Source organism: Salvelinus alpinus, chromosome 16 (assembly GCF_045679555.1).
Source record: "Salvelinus alpinus chromosome 16, SLU_Salpinus.1, whole genome shotgun sequence".
Lineage (NCBI taxonomy): Eukaryota > Metazoa > Chordata > Actinopteri > Salmoniformes > Salmonidae > Salvelinus > Salvelinus alpinus.
In genome coordinates, this window is record NC_092101.1 from 51353841 (window position 1) to 51378263 (window position 24423).

At 39.9% G+C, this 24423-nt stretch overlaps 2 protein-coding genes across 11 annotated transcripts in view; both read left to right on the forward strand.

Moving 5' to 3' along the window:
• LOC139541650 (ephexin-1) overlaps positions 1-10607 on the forward strand; it is a 30841-nt gene extending 20234 nt beyond the window's left edge. Inside the window, exons 11-13 of one of the 3 annotated variants that reach the window (XR_011668378.1) lie at positions 7964-8037; positions 8389-8507; positions 9690-9825. Coding sequence is in view for 1 of the 3 variants with exons in the window: in XM_071346530.1 (XP_071202631.1) it covers positions 7964-8037; positions 8403-8507; positions 9690-9877 (367 nt within the window). In the remaining 2 variants the exon portion in view is untranslated. Of the gene's footprint in view, positions 1-7963; positions 8038-8388; positions 8508-9689 lie in introns of all 3 variants that reach the window. The other 2 variants (XR_011668379.1, XM_071346530.1) reach the window with 2 other exon arrangements.
• A 160-nt stretch (positions 10608-10767) lies between these two features.
• The window catches only part of farp2 (FERM, RhoGEF and pleckstrin domain protein 2), a 97408-nt gene continuing 83752 nt past the window's right edge, over positions 10768-24423 (forward strand). For 7 of the 8 annotated variants that reach the window (XR_011668380.1, XR_011668381.1, XM_071346531.1 and 4 more), the window contains exons 1-2: positions 10768-10900; positions 17524-17773. Coding sequence is in view for 5 of the 8 variants with exons in the window: in XM_071346531.1 (XP_071202632.1) it covers positions 17573-17773 (201 nt within the window). In the remaining 3 variants the exon portion in view is untranslated. Of the gene's footprint in view, positions 10901-17523; positions 17774-24423 lie in introns of those variants that run through there. The other variant, XM_071346537.1, reaches the window with a different exon arrangement.

The following is a 24423-nucleotide window of genomic DNA, read 5'->3' on the forward strand; positions in this document are numbered from 1 at the left end:
CTGGATCAACTCCAAGTTTCTACAAGTAGCTTCCAAAAAAAAACTCAACAAGTGCATAGAAGAAAGAGAAAAGTGGTGAAACAAGTTAAACTCAACCCTCAAAAGACATAGTGTGTCCTATTCATCAGAAACACAAACCAAAGGAACCCATAACTCTCTAAATGAAATAATACAAATAGAAAAAGATGCAAAGTTTCTGGGGAGTAACATTTCAAAGCGATATGTGGTTGATGACCCATATTGGGAACATTGAGAAAGAGGGGCGGCCTGTGGAAACCATTTTCCACAGGCTGGAAATGGAAACCATTTTAAAAGTATATTTTAGCTACATCAGATTACTCTTTGAGTACACACTACCCTCCTTGGATCACAGCCTTCACACCACAAATGAACCGACTGCAAAGAATCCAGAACCAAGAAATAAAACTGCATTCAGCAGAGGTGTAAAGTACTTAAGTAAAAATACTTTAAAGTACTACTTAAGTAGTTTAGGGGTACTAAGTTTTTTGGGGTACTTTTCTATTTCTATTTTATTTATTTTATTTATTAACTTTTATTTTTACTTCACTACATTCCTAAAGAAAATTATGTTCTTTTTACTCCATACATTTTCCATGACACCCAAAAGTACTCGTTACATTTTGAATGGCTAGCAGGACCGGAAAATGGTCAAATTCATGCACTTATCAAGAGAACATCCATGGTCATCCCTACTGCCTCTGATCTGGCGGACTCATTAAACACACATGCTTTGTTTGTAAATTATGTCTGAGTGTTTGGAGAGTGCCCATGGCTATCCATAAATAAAAAAACAAGAAAATGGTGCCATCTGGTTTGCTCAATATAGGGACTTTTAAATTATTTATATTTTTTATTTTACTTTTGATACTTAAGTGTAAGGGCACAAGGCCAGACCCAGATGCAGACACGGGAGGCAGATGGTTTGAGTCTTTGATATTTATTTGTTTCCAAAAGGGTAGGCAAGAGAATGGTCGTGAACAGGCAAAAGGTCAAAACCAGATCAGAGTCCAGGAGGTACAGTGTGGCAGGCAGGCTCGAGGTCGAGGGCAGGCAGAATGGTCAGGCAGGCGGGTACAGAGTCCAGAAACAGGCAAGGGTCAAAACCGGGAGGACTAGCAAAAGACAATAGAAAATCAGGAGCACGGGAAAAACACGCTGGTTGACTTGAACAGACGAGACGAACTGGGGGGGTGGAAACAATTACAAGGACAGGTGAAACAGATCAGGGCGTGACACTTAAGTATATTTTATCAATTAAATTTACTTTTGATACTTAAGTATATTTAAAACCAAATACTTTTAGACGTTTACTCAAGTAGTATTTTACTCAGTGTACTTACCTACCAACCTTTTATTGTTTTAATAATAAGTTTATGCTATTTATTAAGTACCCTACCCTAGTCCTTACCCTACCCTAGTCCTTACCCTACCCTAGTCCTTACCCTAACCCAGTTCCGTATCGATATCCTCCAACCCAGGGTTTGCATCCTTCTTTCCTTTTATTAACATCTCACTAACTTGTTGTTACCACTAACATCTTACTAACTTGTTGTTACCAATAACATCTTACTAACTTGTTGTTACCAATTACATCTCACTAACTTGTTGTTACCAATAACATCTCACTAACTTGTTGTTACCAATAACATCTCACTAACTTGTTGTTACCACCAACATCTCACTAACTTGTTGTTACCAATAACATCTCACTAACTTGTTGTTACCACTAACATCTCACTAACTTGTTGTTACCACCAACATCTCACTAACTTGTTGTTACCACCAACATCTCACTAACTTGTTGTTACCACTAACATCTTACTAACTTGTTGTTACCAATAACATCTCACTAACTTGTTGTTACCACCAACATCTCACTAACTTGTTGTTACCACTAACATCTCACTAACTTGTTGTTACCAATAACATCTTACTAACTTGTTGTTACCAATAACATCTCACTAACTTGTTGTTACCAATAACATCTCACTAACTTGTTGTTACCAATAACATCTCACTAACTTGTTGTTACCAATAACATCTTACTAACTTGTTGTTACCAATAACATCTCACTAACTTGTTGTTACCAATAACATCTCACTAACTTGTTGTTACCAATAACATCTTACTAACTTGTTGTTACCACTAACATCTCACTAACTTGTTGTTACCAATAACATCTCACTAACTTGTTGTTACCACCAACATCTCACTAACTTGTTGTTACCAATGACATCTCACTAACTTGTTGTTACCAATAACATCTCACTAACTTGTTGTTACCACTAACATCTCACTAACTTGTTGTTACCAATAACATCTCACTAACTTGTTGTTACCAATAACATCTCACTAACTTGTTGTTACCACTAACATCTCACTAACTTGTTGTTACCACTAACATCTCACTAACTTGTTGTTACCACCAACATCTCACTAACTTGTTGTTACCACCAACATCTCACTAACTTGTTGTTACCAATGACATCTTACTAACTTGTTGTTACCAATAACATCTCACTAACTTGTTGTTACCAATAACATCTCACTAACTTGTTGTTACCAATAACATCTCACTAACTTGTTGTTACCACCAACATCTCACTAACTTGTTGTTACCACTAACATCTCACTAACTTGTTGTTACCAATAACATCTCACTAACTTGTTGTTACCACCAACATCTCACTAACTTGTTGTTACCACTAACATCTCACTAACTTGTTGTTACCACCAACATCTCACTAACTTGTTGTTACCAATAACATCTCACTAACTTGTTGTTACCAATAACATCTCACTAACTTGTTGTTACCACCAACATCTCACTAACTTGTTGTTACCAATAACATCTCACTAACTTGTTGTTACCACTAACATCTCACTAACTTGTTGTTACCACCAACATCTCACTAACTTGTTGTTACCAATAACATCTCACTAACTTGTTGTTACCAATAACATCTCACTAACTTGTTGTTACCAATAACATCTCACTAACTTGTTGTTACCACCAACATCTCACTAACTTGTTGTTACCAATAACATCTCACTAACTTGTTGTTACCACTAACATCTTACTAACTTGTTGTTACCACTAACATCTCACTAACTTGTTGTTACCAATAACATCTCACTAACTTGTTGTTACCAATAACATCTCACTAACTTGTTGTTACCAATAACATCTCACTAACTTGTTGTTACCAATAACATCTCACTAACTTGTTGTTACCACTAACATCTCACTAACTTGTTGTTACCACCAACATCTCACTAACTTGTTGTTACCAATAACATCTCACTAACTTGTTGTTACCAATAACATCTCACTAACTTGTTGTTACCAATAACATCTCACTAACTTGTTGTTACCACCAACATCTCACTAACTTGTTGTTACCAATAACATCTCACTAACTTGTTGTTACCACTAACATCTTACTAACTTGTTGTTACCACTAACATCTCACTAACTTGTTGTTACCAATAACATCTCACTAACTTGTTGTTACCAATAACATCTCACTAACTTGTTGTTACCAATAACATCTCACTAACTTGTTGTTACCACCAACATCTCACTAACTTGTTGTTACCACCAACATCTCACTAACTTGTTGTTACCAATGACATCTCACTAACTTGTTGTTACCAATAACATCTCACTAACTTGTTGTTACCACTAACATCTCACTAACTTGTTGTTACCAATAACATCTCACTAACTTGTTGTTACCAATAACATCTCACTAACTTGTTGTTACCACTAACATCTCACTAACTTGTTGTTACCACTAACATCTCACTAACTTGTTGTTACCAATAACATCTCACTAACTTGTTGTTACCAATGACATCTCACTAACTTGTTGTTACCAATAACATCTCACTAACTTGTTGTTACCACCAACATCTCACTAACTTGTTGTTACCAATGACATCTCACTAACTTGTTGTTACCAATAACATCTCACTAACTTGTTGTTACCAATAACATCTCACTAACTTGTTGTTACCAATAACATCTCACTAACTTGTTGTTACCAATAACATCTCACTAACTTGTTGTTACCAATAACATCTCACTAACTTGTTGTTACCACCAACATCTCACTAACTTGTTGTTACCACCAACATCTCACTAACTTGTTGTTACCACCAACATCTCACTAACTTGTTGTTACCACTAACATCTCACTAACTTGTTGTTACCACTAACATCTCACTAACTTGTTGTTACCACTAACATCTCACTAACTTGTTGTTACCAATAACATCTCACTAACTTGTTGTTACCAATAACATCTTACTAACTTGTTGTTACCAATAACATCTCACTAACTTGTTGTTACCACCAACATCTCACTAACTTGTTGTTACCACTAACATCTCACTAACTTGTTGTTACCAATAACATCTCACTAACTTGTTGTTACCAATAACATCTCACTAACTTGTTGTTACCAATAACATCTCACTAACTTGTTGTTACCAATAACATCTTACTAACTTGTTGTTACCAATAACATCTCACTAACTTGTTGTTACCACCAACATCTCACTAACTTGTTGTTACCACCAACATCTCACTAACTTGTTGTTACCACCAACATCTCACTAACTTGTTGTTACCAATAACATCTCACTAACTTGTTGTTACCACCAACATCTCACTAACTTGTTGTTACCACTAACATCTCACTAACTTGTTGTTACCACTAACATCTCACTAACTTGTTGTTACCAATAACATCTCACTAACTTGTTGTTACCAATAACATCTCACTAACTTGTTGTTACCAATAACATCTCACTAACTTGTTGTTACCAATAACATCTCACTAACTTGTTGTTACCACTAACATCTTACTAACTTGTTGTTACCAATAACATCTTACTAACTTGTTGTTACCAATAACATCTCACTAACTTGTTGTTACCAATGACATCTCACTAACTTGTTGTTACCACTAACATCTCACTAACTTGTTGTTACCAATAACATCTCACTAACTTGTTGTTACCACTAACATCTTACTAACTTGTTGTTACCAATGACATCTCACTAACTTGTTGTTACCACTAACATCTTACTAACTTGTTGTTACCAATAACATCTCACTAACTTGTTGTTACCACTAACATCTTACTAACTTGTTGTTACCAATAACATCTCACTAACTTGTTGTTACCACTAACATCTCACTAACTTGTTGTTACCACTAACATCTTACTAACTTGTTGTTACCAATGACATCTCACTAACTTGTTGTTACCAATTACATCTTACTAACTTGTTGTTACCACTAACATCTCACTAACTTGTTGTTACCAATAACATCTCACTAACTTGTTGTTACCACTAACATCTCACTAACTTGTTGTTACCAATAACATCTCACTAACTTGTTGTTACCAATAACATCTCACTAACTTGTTGTTACCACTAACATCTTACTAACTTGTTGTTACCACTAACATCTCACTAACTTGTTGTTACCAATAACATCTCACTAACTTGTTGTTACCACTAACATCTCACTAACTTGTTGTTACCAATAACATCTCACTAACTTGTTGTTACCACTAACATCTCACTAACTTGTTGTTACCACTAACATCTCACTAACTTGTTGTTACCAATAACATCTCACTAACTTGTTGTTACCAATAACATCTCACTAACTTGTTGTTACCACTAACATCTCACTAACTTGTTGTTACCAATAACATCTCACTAACTTGTTGTTACCACTAACATCTCACTAACTTGTTGTTACCAATAACATCTCACTAACTTGTTGTTACCAATAACATCTCACTAACTTGTTGTTACCAATAACATCTTACTAACTTGTTGTTACCAATAACATCTCACTAACTTGTTGTTACCAATAACATCTCACTAACTTGTTGTTACCACTAACATCTTACTAACTTGTTGTTACCACTAACATCTCACTAACTTGTTGTTACCACTAACATCTCACTAACTTGTTGTTACCAATAACATCTCACTAACTTGTTGTTACCAATTACATCTTACTAACTTGTTGTTACCAATTACATCTTACTAACTTACTGTCTAGAGAATTATGTTCTCAGTGTTCATAAACCCAATTCAATTATACTACTCAGTCTGCGACCTAGAATTTGTAAGATCCTGGTCGAATGAAACAGACGGAGGCCCAGCTACAATAGTCAAAAAAGGTTTATTCACGGGAACGTTCTAAAGTCAAGAATACAAAAACAATTCATTTTATACTGACTTCTCACGCACACCCATTCACACAAACATACGCACACACATTCACACTAACAGAAGGTATCCTACGCACATACTGTCTCACTACCCAGCCGACAGAGATTAGGGAGACCTTGACCTTGAGACGTACTCCCCGTTCTCTCCCAAATCTCTCGTCAGGTCGGCACCGAGCTCAGACAGTCTGTGTTTAAAATACCATGAAGACATCATTAGCTATATAGTTTTACCCCAATTCTGACGAGAACTACACATTTATTGATTATGATTTTATACATTCTAATCAATTCCATACAATTATATGTTTCAGGGTGGAATATTCTAATCATTCAATTAACAGATAAATCCCATTAACACTTACCAACGGGGCGGCAGGTAGCCTAGTGGTTAGAGCGTTGGGCAGGTAGCCTAGTGGTTAGAGCGTTGGGCAGGTAGCCTAGTGGTTAGGGGGTTGGGCAGGTAGCCTAGTGGTTAGAGTGTTGGGCAGGTAGCCTAGTGGTTAGGGGGTTGGGCAGGTAGCCTAGTGGTTAGAGCGTTGGGCAGGTAGCCTAGTGGTTAGAGCGTTGGGCAGGTAGCCTAGTGGTTAGGGGGTTGGGCAGGTAGCCTAGTGGTTAGAGCGTTGGGCAGGTAGCCTAGTGGTTAGGGGGTTGGGCAGGTAGCCTAGTGGTTAGAGCGTTGGGCAGGTAGCCTAGTGGTTAGGGGGTTGGGACAGTAACCGAAAGGTTGCTAGATTGAATCCCTGAGCTGACAAGGTAAAAATCTGTCGTTCTGCCCCTGAACAAGGCAGTTAACCCACTGTTCCTAGGCCGACATTGTAAATAAGAATTTGTTGTTAACTGACTTGCCTAGTTAAATAAAGGTAAAATAAATATAAAAAAACTTGCTATTATGACTAACATCTTACTAATTTGTTATTACCACCAACATCTTACTAACTTGTTATTACCGTAATTAAGGTCTTACTAACTTGTTATTACCATAATTAAGGTCTTACTAACTTGTTATTACCGCTAACATCTTACTAACTTGTTATTACCATAATTAACACCTTTTTGTTAATCTCTTTATTTTTTAAAATCTTTTAACTTATTAGTTTGTTTTAATTAAAATCAGTTCAGGAAACGAGGCAATCACGCTTTTGTGATCCACAAACCCTCCGTAAGCATCCTTTAATACCAAGCCTTGACTTAACCAAGCCCTCCCTCTTTGCCCCCTGCCTGCCTTGCCTCCTCCTCTCATTCCATGAGCAGAGGCTCTGAACTATCCAATCAGACCCCAGGCCAGCCAGGCACCTGTAAAATCTTGGTCCTGAGGAAGACTGATGAGGTGTATTAAACAAACTAAACCCATTTTTAATTTTAACAATAAAGAAGCACTTTTATCCTTCCACTATCCTCCACGAGTTCCTGAATTTCCTCTTCACCTTAGAGTGAGATAGCAGAAGTGTTCACTTCCCTTTAAACCTGTGAGAAGCTTGATTTAAGGGAAAGTGACTGGCTTCGCAGTACCGCAGCTTCCGGGTACCATAGACTATAAAGCACAGCTAATTTTTTCTGGTGCTAAATAATGTTTGGTGCTCCTAGCTTTTAAGTTGGCAGCGCCAGTGCTATCAATAGAGAAAATGTTTTAGAGCCCTGAGTGTGACAGTTTTAACTTCCTGTCTTCCGCTGCTGTAGCGCAGAGAAGATAACCTGGATGGAGATGTTGAGTCATCGAGTGGACGGGATGGAAGGAATCTATGAAGAATGGGGTGAGTGTCATTCAGGGACCTTATCTTTCTACCAACAGATAACTCAGGAATAAATTAGATTGGGACCCTGATCGTGTTCTTGCCTCCAAAAATGGAAATTGCACAGGCCTACTGGACTGTCAGATTATCTCAAAGGCCCTGTTGTTTCTCGTCTTTCCACTAGAGGTCAGAACACTCAACGATATACGGCAGAGATTTAGCAAACGATTATTCAGGTTCCATAGGCCTCGTCAATGGGACTTCTGTTTAATCATTCATTATTGTGTTTAAAAAACTAATAAGTCAAACAACAACACGTATTATAAGGTGTAATGCACATTTATAAATACACATATTTAGAACCTTAAACAGGTCGCCTGTGTCAGACTGTCCTCAGGTACGATGCACTGAGGTCTACGTAGCACAGCAGCCAGGGGAACTGAGTGTACAGCTGGGTGATACCGTCAACGTGATACAGAAAACTGCTGATGGTACGTTGTGTGGACCAGAAAATCATGACAGTGTTCTTCACTCAGGTACTACTACTCTACCGGGTACAGCCAGAGGAGGATGGGGCCACCGCCCCAGCTGAGTCTAATTCCCATAGAGATCCTATTAAATTACTATGTCATAAACCCTCAAAGTGCCCGAATTGGGTGAAAATGGCAGCCATCTTGGTCAGGGAGAAATCCAAAAACCAGTCTATTTGGTTTGAATGGCAGTAGAGGCATAGGTGATGCCTTTCCTGTTTTTACTCATGCAGGACAATAAAAGTAAGGCATGTGATGTATCAGAAATTGTGTAATGGAATTAAGAGTCAACCTAAAATATTGATATATAATGACAAATACAGCTTATACGGACGGGTTGTATACCAGTTTTCTGTAAATAGCGTCTAATATATATGTAAACAGACTATAATGTCCTCAGATGTATATTTCTTGTGAAGCTGTGAGTGATGTTATATGATACAACATCAGTAGTTGTTGCATTTACAACTTGTCTAAGTCCTGTCATCGACTGGACCGACTGCATTGTTTAAAACAGAATGTTGGGGGGCTCCCGAGTGGTGCAGCGGTCTAAGGCACTGCTTCTCAGTGCTAGAGGTGTCACTACAGACTCTGGTTCAATTCTAGGCCGTATCACCAACCGGACGTGATTGGGAGTCCCATAGGGAGAACGCACAATTGGCCCGGCGTCGTCCGGGTTTTGGCCGTGGTAGGTCGTGGTTGTAAATGAAAAAAATATTGGCTAGCTAGCTAATACACATACAGTGCAGATAACTTCTTCACATTCATTGTTTTACACAATATGTTATCAAACCATGGTTGACCAACTACCTGACAGACATGGCTGACTGTTGGACCATCATACGAAGGTTCCATGCTAGTATTCTAACTCCTCATTCTATGGCAGTTCTTCTCAAGGTGTATTCCTTCTACAGAGTGTTTCCCTTGCCACTGTGCTTCTGCTTGCCCTTTGACGTATAGGGTATAGGCCGGGTTACTGTAAAGCACTTCAGGACAATTTCCTGTGTATGTAAAAAAAAAGGGAAATATAAATCAATGTGATTTTACAGGTTAATTAGCTTTTTCCAATCTCAGTACTGCTTGTATCACGTCTTGGAAGTCCATCTTCATGCCCCCCACTAACAACATGTCTCGCTATCCCAGGTTTCCTAGAGGGCAGGAGACTTGTGGACGGTGAGCGGGGCTGGTTCCCGGATTACTGTGCGGCGCAGGTCACCAATGAGTACGTCCAGAGAAAACACCTCAGGCAGCGCTACCATGTTTTACAGACTGCCAACCGCATCCTGACCCGACGGCACACTGTTCCCCGGGCAACTGCCTGCTTCAGATAGGAAGGTCTTTCTGAACGAGGTCTGCATCCCAAATGGCATCCTATCTATCCCTTATATCAGGGCGTTCACACCTGATTCTAATAATTAGACAGTTGATAAACCTGAATTAGGTTACTTACAACTGGGGTTGGAGTGAAAATGTACAGGAGGGTAGCTCTCCAGGAACAGGGTTGGTGTAAACCTACAGGAGGGTAGCTCTCCAGGAACAGGGTTGGAGAGCCCTGGTGTAAACCTACAGGAGGGTAGCTCTCCAGGAACAGGGTTAGAGAGCCCTGGTGTAAAACCTACAGGAGGGTAGGTCTCCAAAAACAGGGTTGGAGAGCCCTGGTGTAAACCTACAGGAGGGTAGCTCTCCTGGAACAGGTTTGGAGAGCCCTGGTGTAAACCTACAGGAGGGTAGCTCTTCACGAACAGGGTTTGAGAACCCTGCATGATGCACTTCTTCTGATCAGGGCCAACAGGGCTCTGGTCAAAAGTAGTGCACTATATAGGGAAAAGGTTGCCATTTGGGAAGGCAGAGGAGATATAACCAGTCACTGTCTTGCTGCATTTCAGTCAGTTGATAATGTTCCGCTATTAATTTACTCTGCACCTAACTGTTTATTCTTACTATGTTTCTTGTTCTGTTTATACACATTTTATTTCATTGAACTGACATATGACAGAATATCATTATAACTTACTGCAATTAAATTATTTGAATGAAAATAAACTCAACGTATGAAATTGATTTGATTAATAACCGCAATATTTCTTATAATATTCCATATATCAGATTAACCAATTACAATAACTTCCTTGGTTACTTTTCATCCAATCAAGATTTGTAAGGTAATTCCATAAATTCCCATATTCACCAATCGTAAGGGACCTATCAAATGCAATCTGAACCAATAAGAGAGCGAATTAGTTGTGTTCTGTCCAATGACGAAGTGTCTTGTGGCTGCGAGCTTTTCCCGGAGACCGATCCAGTATATCGGATTCATTATTGGAGTTCCAGTATTTCAAGACGAAGGACAGAAGGTACGATCGCTTTATTTATTTTTTAATGGATTTATTGTTGCAATTTACTGTTGTTACTTTTTGTTGTTGAAACATTGATTTATCAAATGCACTACAGAAAGATACAAAGTAACGAACGTTCTGAAGTTACTCAATCAGTGGGAAATGCATGTTTTTTTTATGTAGGTTTCTCGTCGGTGTAACGTAAGTTTTTTTCTTCGGCATAAATTATAACAAACAGTAAATGTCACTGTTTTCGAGACTCTTGATTGCTTCTTAGCGCAAGTTAAAATAAACTATCACAACAATCTCATGGCCACTATAATTAACTTTGATTGCAAAAGCAGCTATAACCAGCAACTAACTATAAGTTAATTTGTTTCACTTTCCCATCGGATATAGTGTGGCATATGTAGGTCAATCGCTGATCATTTTCATTAATGTTTTAATACACATGTGGTTTTTTATCGACCACGATGTCAAATGAAATCGTTTTGCACTTAAAATGTCCGGTCGTACGTTGGACCAAATAAAAGTAGCATTTATGGGCGTGAGGTTGGCCAGGGGTTCTCCTGGGTGCAACATGCAGAATTCATTAGAAATCCAATATATTCTAAAATATATATACATCCATTGGAATATGGACAGGGCAGACAGGATTTGATCTGCAACGCAGATTTATTATTATTATATTCAATGCAACGCATTGAACCACTGACGCAAACTGTTTTGAAGAATAACAATGTCGCGAGGCCTCAGGCGGAGGAGCCACTTACTCACTACTAACTTTACCTGTTGCATTTCTTTTCCACACAAGTTCAGATTTTGACTTCATTCATGCGCCATTGTGTTATTCATAGCTAACACGTAGTTAATCAATTGCATGTAGATGGTATTGTCAAAACAATGTTATTAAGCAAAGGCCCAAGTCCTACACAGACAGTGTGGAGATAGCCTACTACATGATGTGTTGACGTGTTCTGACTGAGATGCGGGTTAGAGTTTGAGACCCAAGAGTGCCAACCAACCCTATGCCTTCCCACAAAAAAATGCCTCAACGGAAATAATTATATCAGAAATAGAAAGATACTAAAATAAAAAACAAAAGGCACGGGGGAAAGTTAAAAATATATATATTTTCATATTAAATGTTCTGTTGTATTTTAATGGACTGAGACTAAACCACAATAGTGCTATTTCAGTCCAAACTTTTCTCATCTCTGAAATCAACTCTCAACTGATTGAATGACAGACAGGGTTCCTTGAGAAAGGAGATATTGATTTGAATCAAATCAATTCGGTTTAGTGACTGATTCCTCACGAAACCCAGACAAAAAAATACAATTATTTGGGGGGAATTTTACTAAATGGAATCAAGAATTGTCATTTGGAGGAAGAATTGTTGACATATTTGACATTTGAATCTAAAAGCATAATACATTTATAAAAATTTTAAAAAATCAAAGTTGGCATATTATTTTTTTATATGGGAACTGACAGCATTTAAACTACTTTGTCTGTTTGTTTCATATCTGCAATCATATCAGTACAACATATAAAATTCCCAGTTTATGCTACAATACAATTTTGGGGTGTGTTTGTAAATTCAATCTGGTGTGTCAGAGTGCGCTCTGGGCGTTGAACATTTTCTGTTTGTAAATTCAGAGCGTTTCGCTCTTGGACCGTTCCTGCGTGCCTACTGGACGCTCTGGACGATGAGTTGTGTTGATCTGAGCTTTCTGACCTCACAACGGCAGTCAAGCACCCAAGGTGACTGGCTAACGTTGGCTAGCTTGCTAACTACTTCCAGACAAATGAGAGAAAAGTTGTACAATTGTTGTCAGCAGCACAGTTCGTCACGAAATAACATGAATAAAGCCTAGGTAACAACCTCTGCTAGTGCGATTTTTTTTAAAAAATTTTTTATTTTTATAAAGGTGGTCAGAGAGGTGTTTTCTCATTTATCTGGAAGTAACTAGCAAGCTAGCCAACTTTAGACAGTTAGCTTGGGTGCTTGACTGCCGTTGTGAGGATCGCTCGGATCAACCCTACTCCTCGGGCAGAGCGTCCAGTGTGCGCTCTGAATTTACGAATGTCTCAGAGCACACACTGACACACTGGAGGCAGTTTACGAACGCACCCTTAGTTGTCACTCAAATGTATTTGGCAGCGATCAAATAGGTGGGCAGTCAGGCAAGTTCCGATTCAGTTCTCAGAACGTGGGTTGGGACAAGCATGCATTGGCAGGCAAGCTGAGGGTTTATCTGATGTTCCCTCGTTAGATTTGAACTCATCTTGCTCTGGCTTGCATTAGTTGTCCATCTTGTTCTTGTGATTTAACTGAGGAAGAGAGCCTACCTTTTTTTATGGTTGTTTGATCAATAGGACTGTAATGTTCCCAAATGTAAGAGGACTCCCAAGTGGTATTGACATATTTGCTGAAATCCTTCCAGGTGTATTTTGTGGCTTTTTGGCTAATGTGTTCTAATGATCTAAAGTCACGCTGTTGCAACTGCCAGTAAACACACAGTCCAGTTCATAGTGAATGATGGCAGGCCCAACTGCCAGTATACACACAGTCCAGTTCAAAGTGAATGATGTCATGTTCAACTGTTGCTATACTGCTAGGGGTGGGCGCTATACCTCATTTTACGATCTACCGGTATTGATGCACATACCGGTTTGGCTTTTTACTTTACCTTCTATAATGGTATTTGAATGTTTGGGATGTTAAATGGGGCTGCCGAGTGGCACTGGGGTCTAAGGCACTGGGGTCTCAGTGCTACTACACACCCTGGTTCGATTCCAGGCTGTATCACAACCGGCCGTGATTGGGAGTCCCATAGGGCGGCGCACAATTGGCCCAGCGTCATCCGGGGTTAGAGTTGGCCCCGGGGTAGCGTTCTCCGGTTTCCACACAGACCTATCCCCGTCACTCAACGAGCGCATTTTGGTTTTTCTTCGACCACGAGACTGCTTATGTTCAGTCTCCATGTTTGATGACAACGATGCCGTTTTCACTTTCCTTCTTATTATAAATCCATTAGTGTTCTATAATTTGTTTCTTATTTCTGCAAATGACTAGTTTTGTCTTCTTAGCTGGTTTGGCCCTAAAGCGTGTTAGTCTCTACTGCTAGTAAATGTACTGAGTCAGAGCAAACGTAACTAGCTATACAACATGATAATACCGGTGATGATCCAGATCCCACTCTGGAACTTTAAACAATGCCACTTTAATAATGTTAACATGTATCTTACTCTACTCATCTCATGTGTAAATACTGTACCTTTATACCATCTACTGCATCTTGCCTATGTCGTTCGGCCATCGCTCATCCATATATTTATATGTACATATTCTTATTCACCCCTTTTAGATTTGTGTGTATTAGGTAGTTGTTGGGGATTTGTTAAATTATTTGTTAGATATTACTACACTGTCAGAACTAGAAGCATAAGTATTTTGCTACACTCACACACAACAGATGTTAATGCATGTGACCAATACAATTTGATTTGCCAGTAGAGTATATTATGTTCAACAATATAACTAAAAATGAGCTAAATCAAAAATGGGAACATTTTCAATATTCATGTTTTATAATTTTCAATAATCATAAATTCATGTAAAAATTGATAAAAATAATGACATCAAAATACTACTTGTATTTCCTGGTCTTTTTTGTTGTCTGGGTTTGGTGAGGAATCATTCTTATGACTAATACTATCTGTAGTATCAATGTCTTTCAAGTTTCTTTTGGATATTATTGTGAGCAATCTACTGAGTAAATGTAATGCATTTTCTACAGAAGTTTGAGAAGGAATTGGTTTGTTTGATTGTAGAGGGTAAATCAGGGCAGGCCATGATAAGATATCCTAACCATGCCTCATTGGTACCTCCTACACACTTGTCACTGTGTGATGAATGGTTGTAAAGGTGAAAGTAGTCATTTCCCCTTTATTTTTCTGACATCAAGAGGCTGTGCTTAGCCAATTCATTAGACAAGAGTGAAAAACAAATATTGCTATCTCAATTCCAGATATGACCTTTGATTTTGTGTTGGTTTTTTGTATGAGTCATCCAGAAATACCTCAACCGTCTTAAAGTTCCAATGCAGCTGTTTTTTAGCTCAATATCAAATCCTTTCTAGGTAAAAGTTAAGTAACTTACTGTGATGTGTTTTTAAAATTTTAAATGGCCAAAAAAGAATCACAAATAGCTTCCTGAGCAATTTCTCAAGCAACAATTTTGCTAGGGCTGTCTGGGAGTTGTCTTAGTGAGGAGAGTAAAATGGAATACTAGCTGTTATTGGCAAGAGGTTTGGCACTCTTCTTTATTGGTGTTAACTTAATTTACTGCCTAGTGATGTCACCAGGCCAAAACTCCGTCCCACCAAGACGGGCTGAAATTTCAGGTGTTCTTTTCAAACAACTCTTACACTAAAAGGGCCTGATCATTTTCACAATATTTATTCCAACCTCATAGTGTGGAAGTATATATAAAACACAGGAAAATCATGTTTGACTGCACTGGGCTTTTAAACATATTTAATGCAGAACTCTGATACCGCAACTTTTTTTTTTTTACGGTCTAGTCTCTCACCTTTCAAACAGACTGTTTCTCTAACTTTTTGCCGACTTTTCTTTTATATTTGATAGGTATTACTGGCAACGAAGCCTGTACTTTTATTTCCTGCAACCAACCTAGTCGTGATTGCGGTAATGTATTTAAAAGTCCTGCCAACTCCGCACTTTTAACGTCACCTTACATCTTACCGTCTTGTGCACGTATTAACAAAATTAACATTCTATTGTTGTCTGACATCAAACTTGTCCTTTAATATTTATTAAAAACTATAAACACAAAAATGGCAGTCTGCATGACATCTCAGCAGCCTGGTCCAAATATAGTGATGTTACGTGCTCTATTTTCTGCACCAAAAACCCCATCCAATTTAAAATGTATTTAGGATAGCTATGTCAGTCTAGCAAGCCAGGAAACTAAAAGCAACTTTCTCTAAACAATGCTTTGGTTTGCGTTAGCTTGTTAGCTTGTTGGCTCGTTGGCTCGTTAGCTAACAAGCTATCTAACATTAGCTGGCTAGCCAGCTCGTATAATACCAGAACATATCTGACAATGTTTTGAGTTTAACTTCTTTTTATTCACCATAACAGGAAAATTTAAGACATTACAAGGAAATTATATAAAATATATATTTACAAATATGGCGAGCTGCTAGCTTACTAATGTGAAGAAACTAACGCAGTGGATTTCTGTCGGATGTAGAGCTTGCTCGAACTTGGCTGGTCCAACCAAACAATTGTGCTCGCATACTCCTTTAAAAAGAACTTCGCTTGGAAAAGTGAGAAAAAAAGCTGGAATTATACTGTTTGACTACGGCGGCTCAAAATTGACAATCTAAGAAGACTCAAGAAATCTGTCATTCATTTTTTTGCGCGACTAAGATTTCTCCAGCAATCTACATCTAACTAAGATGTTTGGTGCAGCAATTTCCAATGTGCGTGAAAGTGGTCTCTTGTTGAATGACAAACATTACTGAAGAATCCGTACTGTTGACCAATCACCGACGAAGGGGCGTAGATTTCGGCTCCAAACTTCGGTTTGCCTCCAGGAAATTGTATGCCCGAACAGCTGAAGTCCAAAACAAACAATAACATCACAAAATGTCATCAAAATATATACACAAACTCTACCGAACTGTTTCGGCTGGGAAGCATGCAGAGCCCTTTAGCCTCTGGAATCCGAAGGTTAGCAATGCTAACAAGTACATGTGCAATGCTAGAATGCTAACAAAATGCTAACCTTTTTGTCAGTCTCCGACCTAAACTACTTGCAAAAATATTAGACAGCAAGACTCTTTCTTGATCCAGGAGGGTATTCTCTGCTGTTAGGCTTTGAAGTGAAGCCTGATTTTTGGAATACGCTAACATTTTAGACAGTTAACTTAATAGTTCTAAGATATCTAGCTGGTAAACATTTAGTTGTGAATTCCGTACTGTAACTAGATCACCTGGCACATGCTGCACTACAGTGAGAGACTCACAAGGCTCCGGTCTCTCGTCGTTGTGTGCTTGTAAACAAACACTACTGGTAAGCTTCATAATGAAAAACTGGCAGGTGAAATGAAGAACGCTAGCTTTATCTCCTGACGTATTGTACAAGTTGACTGCAGGTATTTACTTAAAGTAACTACAAATATTCAAATGTGTGTGTGTATATATATATATATATATATATAATGTTTTTTTTTTTAAAGCTTTCAATAAATAGATTCAACGGTATTGAAAAACCCTCCCGTGGCAATTTCCAAATACCCCGATATACGATATATGGTACACTGCTCAATTCTAATAAACATTGACCAATACATTTTCACCCAGTTCTTTCTCTCTTCAGTGGTAAACAGTTTGACATGTTGATTTGACCACTGCATCAAAAACTACTAGTATCCTTTGTTGTCAAGCAGAGATGCCACCTGCCTGAGATCTGATTTATCCTGAGGCCTGAATATCCTTCATTCTAGAAGCCTATTTACATTAGTTGCCGTCTTTTGCAGCACACCAGATTTGAAACTTTCCTACTTACTTTGTCCTTGCTTTAACTGTTCTGACTGTCTCTGCAGGAGTGAGTGACCCAGTGGGCTGGTTGGTGTGAGGGGGCGAGCAGCAGCCATGGGTGAAATTGAGGGTTCCTACAGGGCCATACAGACCCCTGGCACCCGGCTGGGGGCCCAGTTCAATGCTGGGATCAGTACCTTGGAGCCGGGCCAGAGCCTCAGTGATGCTTTGGGCCCCGGGGGTAGGAGCCCAGGCAGAGGACTACAGCTCAGGGTCCAGAGCCTGGACGACTCCCAGGAGTTTTACGACTTGGAGGTGAGTTGCCCATTGACCTACTAATTCACGTTTTGCGGTCATGCTAGTTCTTGACGACTCTTTATTGATCTTCAGAGGGGAAGTTGGATACCACTTGTAGAACAGATCCACGCAGCTTCATTATATGGTGATAATTAAATAAATACAAACGCATATTTTGTTACATTTATGGGGAGATCAAAATGCAATGCATGACTTTCTGTTGGTCAGAAAAATCCCGTTGCAACCGTGTCTTTTGCTCTTTGTCAAGTAAGAGAAGCCATTCTGTAGCAGAGGCAGAACAGCACCTCGTCTCTGACTCTGATGGTGACAGCTGCCACATGGCTTTGGTCCACAAATCCCTTCCCACTCCCCTTTAAGACCGCTTACTGTTGGGATGCCCTGGTGTTACTTTAGTCTGATTAACACTATAGAGTTCAGCTGTACTGGGATGACCCTGGTGTTACTGTATTCTGTTTTACACTAGGGAGTTGGGATGACCCTGGTGTTACTGTATTCTGTTTTACACTAGGGAGTTGGGATGACCCGGGTGTTACTGTATTCTGTTTTACACTAGGGAGTTGGGATGACCCGGGTGTTACTGTATTCTGTTTTACACTAGGGAGTTGGGATGACCTGGGTGTTACTGTATTCTGTTTTAAACTAGGGAGTTGGGATGACCCGGGTGTTACTGTATTCTGTTTTACACTAGGGAGTTGGGATGACCCGGGTGTTACTGTATTCTGTTTTACACTAGGGAGTTGGGAAGACCCGGGTGTTACTGTATTCTGTTTTACACTAGGGAGTTGGGATGACCCGGGTGTTACTGTATTCTGTTTTACACTAGGGAGTTGGGGTGACCCGGGTGTTACTGTATTCTGTTTTACACTAGGGAGTTGGGAAGACCCGGGTGTTACTGTATTCTGTTTTACACTAGGGAGTTGGGTTGACCCTGGTGTTACTGTATTCTGTTTTACACTAGGGAGTTGGGATGACCCGGGTGTTACTGTATTCTGTTTTACACTAGGGAGTTGGGATGACCCGGGTGTTACTGTATTCTGTTTTACACTAGGGAGTTGGGATGACCCGGGTGTTACTGTATTCTGTTTTACACTAGGGAGTTGGGAAGACCTGGGTGTTACTGTATTCTGTTTTACACTAGGGAGTTGGGTTGACCCTGGTGTTACTGTATTCTGTTTTACACTAGGGAGTTGGGATGACCCGGGTGTTACTGTATTCTGTTTTACACTAGGGAGTTGGGATGACCCGGGTGTTACTGTATTCTGTTTTACACTAGGGAGTTGGGATGACCCGGGTGTTACTGTATTCTGTTTTACACTAGGGAGTTGGGATGACCCGGGTGTTACTGTATTCTGTTTTACACTAGGGAGTTGGGATGACCCGGGTGTTACTGTATTCTGTTTTACACTAGGGAGTTGGGATGACCCGGGTGTTACTGTATTCTGTTTTACACTAGGGAGTTGGGATGACCCGGGTGTTACTGTATTCTGTTTTACACTAGGGAGTTGGGATGACCCGGGTGTTACTGTATTCTGTTACTGTTAATGCTACTGTTACTCACCAGTGCACTGTTGTCCCTACTGTGGATGTGATCTGTGCCTTGTTGCCCTGTGGTTTGGCTGTTTGGTGTAGCCCGGTCAGTGGCCGGTCGGTGTGGGCCGGTCGTTTGGTGTAGCCCGGTCAGTGGCCGGTCGGTGTGGGCCGGTCGTTTGGTGTAGCCCGGTCAGTGGCCGGTCGGTCGTTTGGTGTAGCCCGGTCAGTGAGGTGTGGTCATGACTGCAATATGATGGCCTCATTTCCTTACCCGTTCCTTTCCACCTGACCAAGACATCTATCCTTCCTGTACTTTGATGTTCCTCCAGTCTGTGCTGACTCCCCTTCTCTCTGGCCCGTAGTCGGGTCACAGCACACTGTCAAGTTGAGCAGACAACGACGTCAATTAGGCCTCTCCCAAATACTGTCAGGAAAACTGTAAGTCACTATGGAGAGATGGAAGAGAGGGGAAGCATGTGTTTGTCACTGTTTTCTTTACACATGCAAGCACGGTTTTACAGTTCACACACAAGACTATGGCTATGAGGCAATGCCATAGCTGTATATTTGATGAGTTTAGGTTTTCTACTAAATATGTTGTGTTTTTGTTAGTCCAGTTGTCACTCAAGTATGACACATGACTTTAGCTCCATATGCTTTTTCTAGCCTGTAACCCCAGAGGCGCTAGTGGTAGGCCAGCATTTTGTATCATGTTGTGGTGGGTGGCTGGTAAGGGGGGGGGGGGGGGGGACACAGGCTTTGACCCTGTCAATAGTCAAGGCCACCACTGAAATCTAATGCATGGTTACTCTCTAGTGTCTCCTACTCAAGCTACTGGTCATTAAAATGAACTCTGGCTAAGGGAGCTTTGCCCTGCTAATTATACCAGGACATAATAGAAGTAATAATACATTGGGTTCTGATGGACTGGCTCTTAGGCTAGCCTTGGATAATGATTTGCTTCTGTCTTGCGTAAGGTTTTAGCTCCCCACTTGCCTTGTATTTGTGGCTGGCTTGCTGTTTGTCTATCCTCTGCCTGCCTGTCTCCCTGGGTGGCTGATTTAGCTGGCTCTGGCTGGCTTGGTGGTTGGTTGGGCTGGCTGTCTCTCTGGCTTGGCGTGTGCAGGACCTCATTCACTAGGCTAATAGGAAGTGATGAGGAAGTCACTACATCACGCCACGTTTCCTGCTCTCTGGAGGGAGAAAATCCATCCAAGTAGAGTTTCCACTATGAATTAACACTGAAGGACTCAGTCAGTTACCACTTGGTCTGTTGTGGTGACCATATTACCGCCACACTGGTGGTCACAATTAGGCTTCTCCAAGCTCTGATGCTGCTGATGGTCATTAGTAGCCAACCAAACTTGCTAACTGCCTGGTACAACCACAGTGTCTGACATCAATGCAAATGTAATCGCAAATCTAATCAAACACTTCTTGAGAGCTCATTTTGCGCAACATTTCTATAGGCTATGCAATTGTGAGAGAGAAGGGAGTGATGGCCTCTATTAAAAAGAGAAGGATCCCATCAGCTTTCTATAGGCTAGGCCTACTATATTTATTTATCAAGTTTCTTAATATGAAGCACATTGCTTATCTTTACTACAGGAGTATAGCCTACCTGGCTGGCATGAAAATTAACCATGGGAAAGCGTCCTCCATTCACTATTTTTAAGTTGATAGTTGACAGGTATTTTTTTCCCCTTCCTCTGTTTTGAGACGTGTGCATGATAAAGTTCCATTCTAAATCAAATATTATTACATATCATTTAGTGCATTTGGCCAAACTGATTAATCGGGGGAGAATGGTTCCTCTGTGGAGTTGGGAGAACCTTCCAGACGGACAACCATCTCCGCAGCACTCCACCAATCAGGCCTTTATGGTAACGGCCAGACGGAAGCCACTCCTCAACAAAAGGCACATGACAGCCCACTTGAAGTTTGCCAAAAGGCACCTAAAGGAATCTCACACCATGAGAAACAAGATTCTCTGGTTTGATGAAACCAAGATTAAACTCTTTGGCTCGAATGTCAAGCTTAACATCTGGAGGAAACTTGGCACCATCCCTATGGTGAAGCATGGTGGTGGCAGCATCATGCTGTGGGAATGTCTCCCAAGTATCCCGCTGAAAAACAAGTCAGGATTGAGGGAAAGAGGTGTTTGAAAAATTTCTCCATAAAAATGCACCTTTTTTTAATAAAAGCATTACATGCATAATCATATTTTGCGGTAACTTTTGAGAATGGTGTTTTCACACATGTATTTATGTTGGAAAATTCGCACTTATAGCCTACTGCTGTGTACGCATTGCTGCGCTTATGTGAAGAAATAGCCTAATAGTTTATCACATTTTTTAAGCTAAACATTTTGATGTGTTGCCTCAGCCTACTCATTTAAAAAAAAATGATGGTAGTGGTTGTATTCATTTGGGATCTATCGCATCCCACAACTGTCCCAGACTGTTTGGAATATTTATTTCTCGCACAGAATAGAATGTCAACTTTTGTACAATGAGGGATAGTAGATTAACATAGACTAGTGTTTTTGCTGTTCGTTAGGTCTACTCATCTTGTTGGATGACGAAAAGTAAATGTGGATAGTTTTTCCAATATCTTCAATATGCGCCTCAGAATTCAATAAGGACGGGCGCTGTTGTGTCCTCTGTGTCGGTCTTCACTTGTAGCCTTTGAGAAAGACCCGATCACATGACGGGCATTGGCTAATAAGAGCTGAGATATCTGAGAGAGCCATGGAGTGAGGGGTGCTTTCGAGCTCGCAGCTAGGAGAAGGGAATTATAATTATTATATTCAGCCCAAGGCACAACGGCCACTGGCTGCAAAAGGTATGGATTTTTTTTAGGGGGGTGGGCATTACGACCACAAAAAGGGGATGCCGCCGGGAAATTCGAGGCATTATCAAGTGCTTGTCAAATTGTGAATGAGAGACTGATGAAGTGTGTGCAACCGGCACAAAAAACGATGCGAAGGTCATGTTTTCCATTGAACTTTCTTCAAGTCATTAGTTGCATCATGCAGCCTTACAATGTATTAAACATCAACAAAACATATAGCCCAATGTTTGTATCACAGCTAAAGTTGCATAAATAACTCTAAATGAAGCATATTAGGAGTACCTATTTCTTTGAACCGCTCAACACAGAATAGCCGCATGTGCAACACTCCCTCATCGTTTGGAGAAAATATCCTTTATAGTTTATTCAGCTTTGTTCAATTGTATTCTTCATACTATAAAATAATGCCATGGAATTTTAAGCAAATCTTGTCATGGGGACACTGCTGAGACAATATAACAAACACAGACAATATAACAAACACGACCCAGATTACATTTTTTTATTGAGCCTTTATTTAACTAGTCAAGTCAGTTAAGAACAAACTCTTATTTACAATGACGCCAAACCTGGATGACGTTGGGCCAATTGTGTGCCGCCCTATGGGACTCCCAATCACGGCCAGTTGTGATACAGCCTGGATTTGAACCAGGGTGTCTGTAGTGACGCCTCTAGCACTGAGTTGCAGTGCCTTAGACCGCTGCGTCACTCGGAAGCCCGAGATGTAGCATGGGGACACTGCTGAAACAATATAACAACCGTAACGCTGCTGAGATGGACACTTCATAATCTTATGCACCATATGCTGCTGAACACAAGATACAAACACAACTTATTAATTTGTGTGGCATTTCATTAACACACGATTCAACCTAGAGAATTGCTGCTGTTGAAGTGTCCCAAGGAATCCGTTATAGTTTATTTTATAAACAACTGCAATGACGACTGTTTATAAAAACAGAACTATTATAAACTGTTTTAAATTAGGAAAACAAATCCCAGCAGTGGTTATTGAAGTGTCTTTTTGGGGGGTTTCTGTACTTTATTATTTATATTTTTGACAACTTTTACTTTTACTTCACTACATTCCTAAAGAAAATACTGTACTTTTCACTCCATACATTTTCCCTGACACCCAAAAGTACTCGTTATATTTTGGATGCTTTAGCAGGACAGAAATGGTCTGATTCACAAACTTATCAAGAGAACATCCCTACTGCCTCTGATCTGGTGGACTCACTACACACATGCTTTGTTTGTAAATTATGTCTGAGTGTCGTAGTGTTCCCCTGGCGATCTGTAAATGGGGTGGGGGGTCTTGTTTGCTTAATATAAGGAATTTCAAATTATTTTTACTTTTGATACTTAAGTATACTTTAGCTATTACATATTTTTATTTTGATACTATTTCAAACCAAATACTTTTAGTCAAGTAGTATCTTACTGGGTGACTTTCACTTTTACTTGAGTCATTTTCTATTAAGGTATCTTTACTCAAGTATAACAATTGTTTGTTTTTTTCCCACCTCTATCTGCTCAGTGACACTGAGGGTGGGATACTAATGTAGCTCTCTTAAGACAGAATGTCCCTCACTAAACGTGTAGTTCATTCTTCTAAACTTGTAGTTTCCTAACGTGCCATTGACTTTCATTTAAGATAGCTGGCTAATGTGTTTAGTAGTAATACATAATTCCATGTTTCTAGAAGTATATGGAGTAATGATTTATCAGAAAGTAGGTATACACCATGTATTTCCTAGTTGACTAATAATTAATTAATCTGGTTTGTGCTTTTTTGCCGACAAATTACCCATGAGACAGGATGAGGATATGATGAACACGGCTTTAATACTCTACTCTTTATAGCTACTATGGCTTGAAATTTTCCCATGTGGACTTTGTGCATAAATAGATACTAAATGGCAGTGTTTGATGTTTCAAATTGCTGTGCCCTTCAACAAACTGCCATCCTCTAGAAAATCCAACCAGGGCTACAAATCCAACCAGGTCTCTGATGCTTTGATGTTCTGAGTACTGCCTCTGGTCTGGTCCACAGCTGCAGGTAGCTGGCATGGTCAATGTCAGCACAGTCACACATTAGCCTGTATGGTTCTTGTCCAGGGCTCCAGGCCCCTCCTACACCTAGAGCAACAGGAGAAAGCCCATCCTTGTGGTGTCTGGCCAGGGAGGCAGGGAACACAGGGTTCTTTTATCCAGCCTGCCCCTCTCTTTGCTGGCCTTCTCCACTTCTCAGCTCACTACTC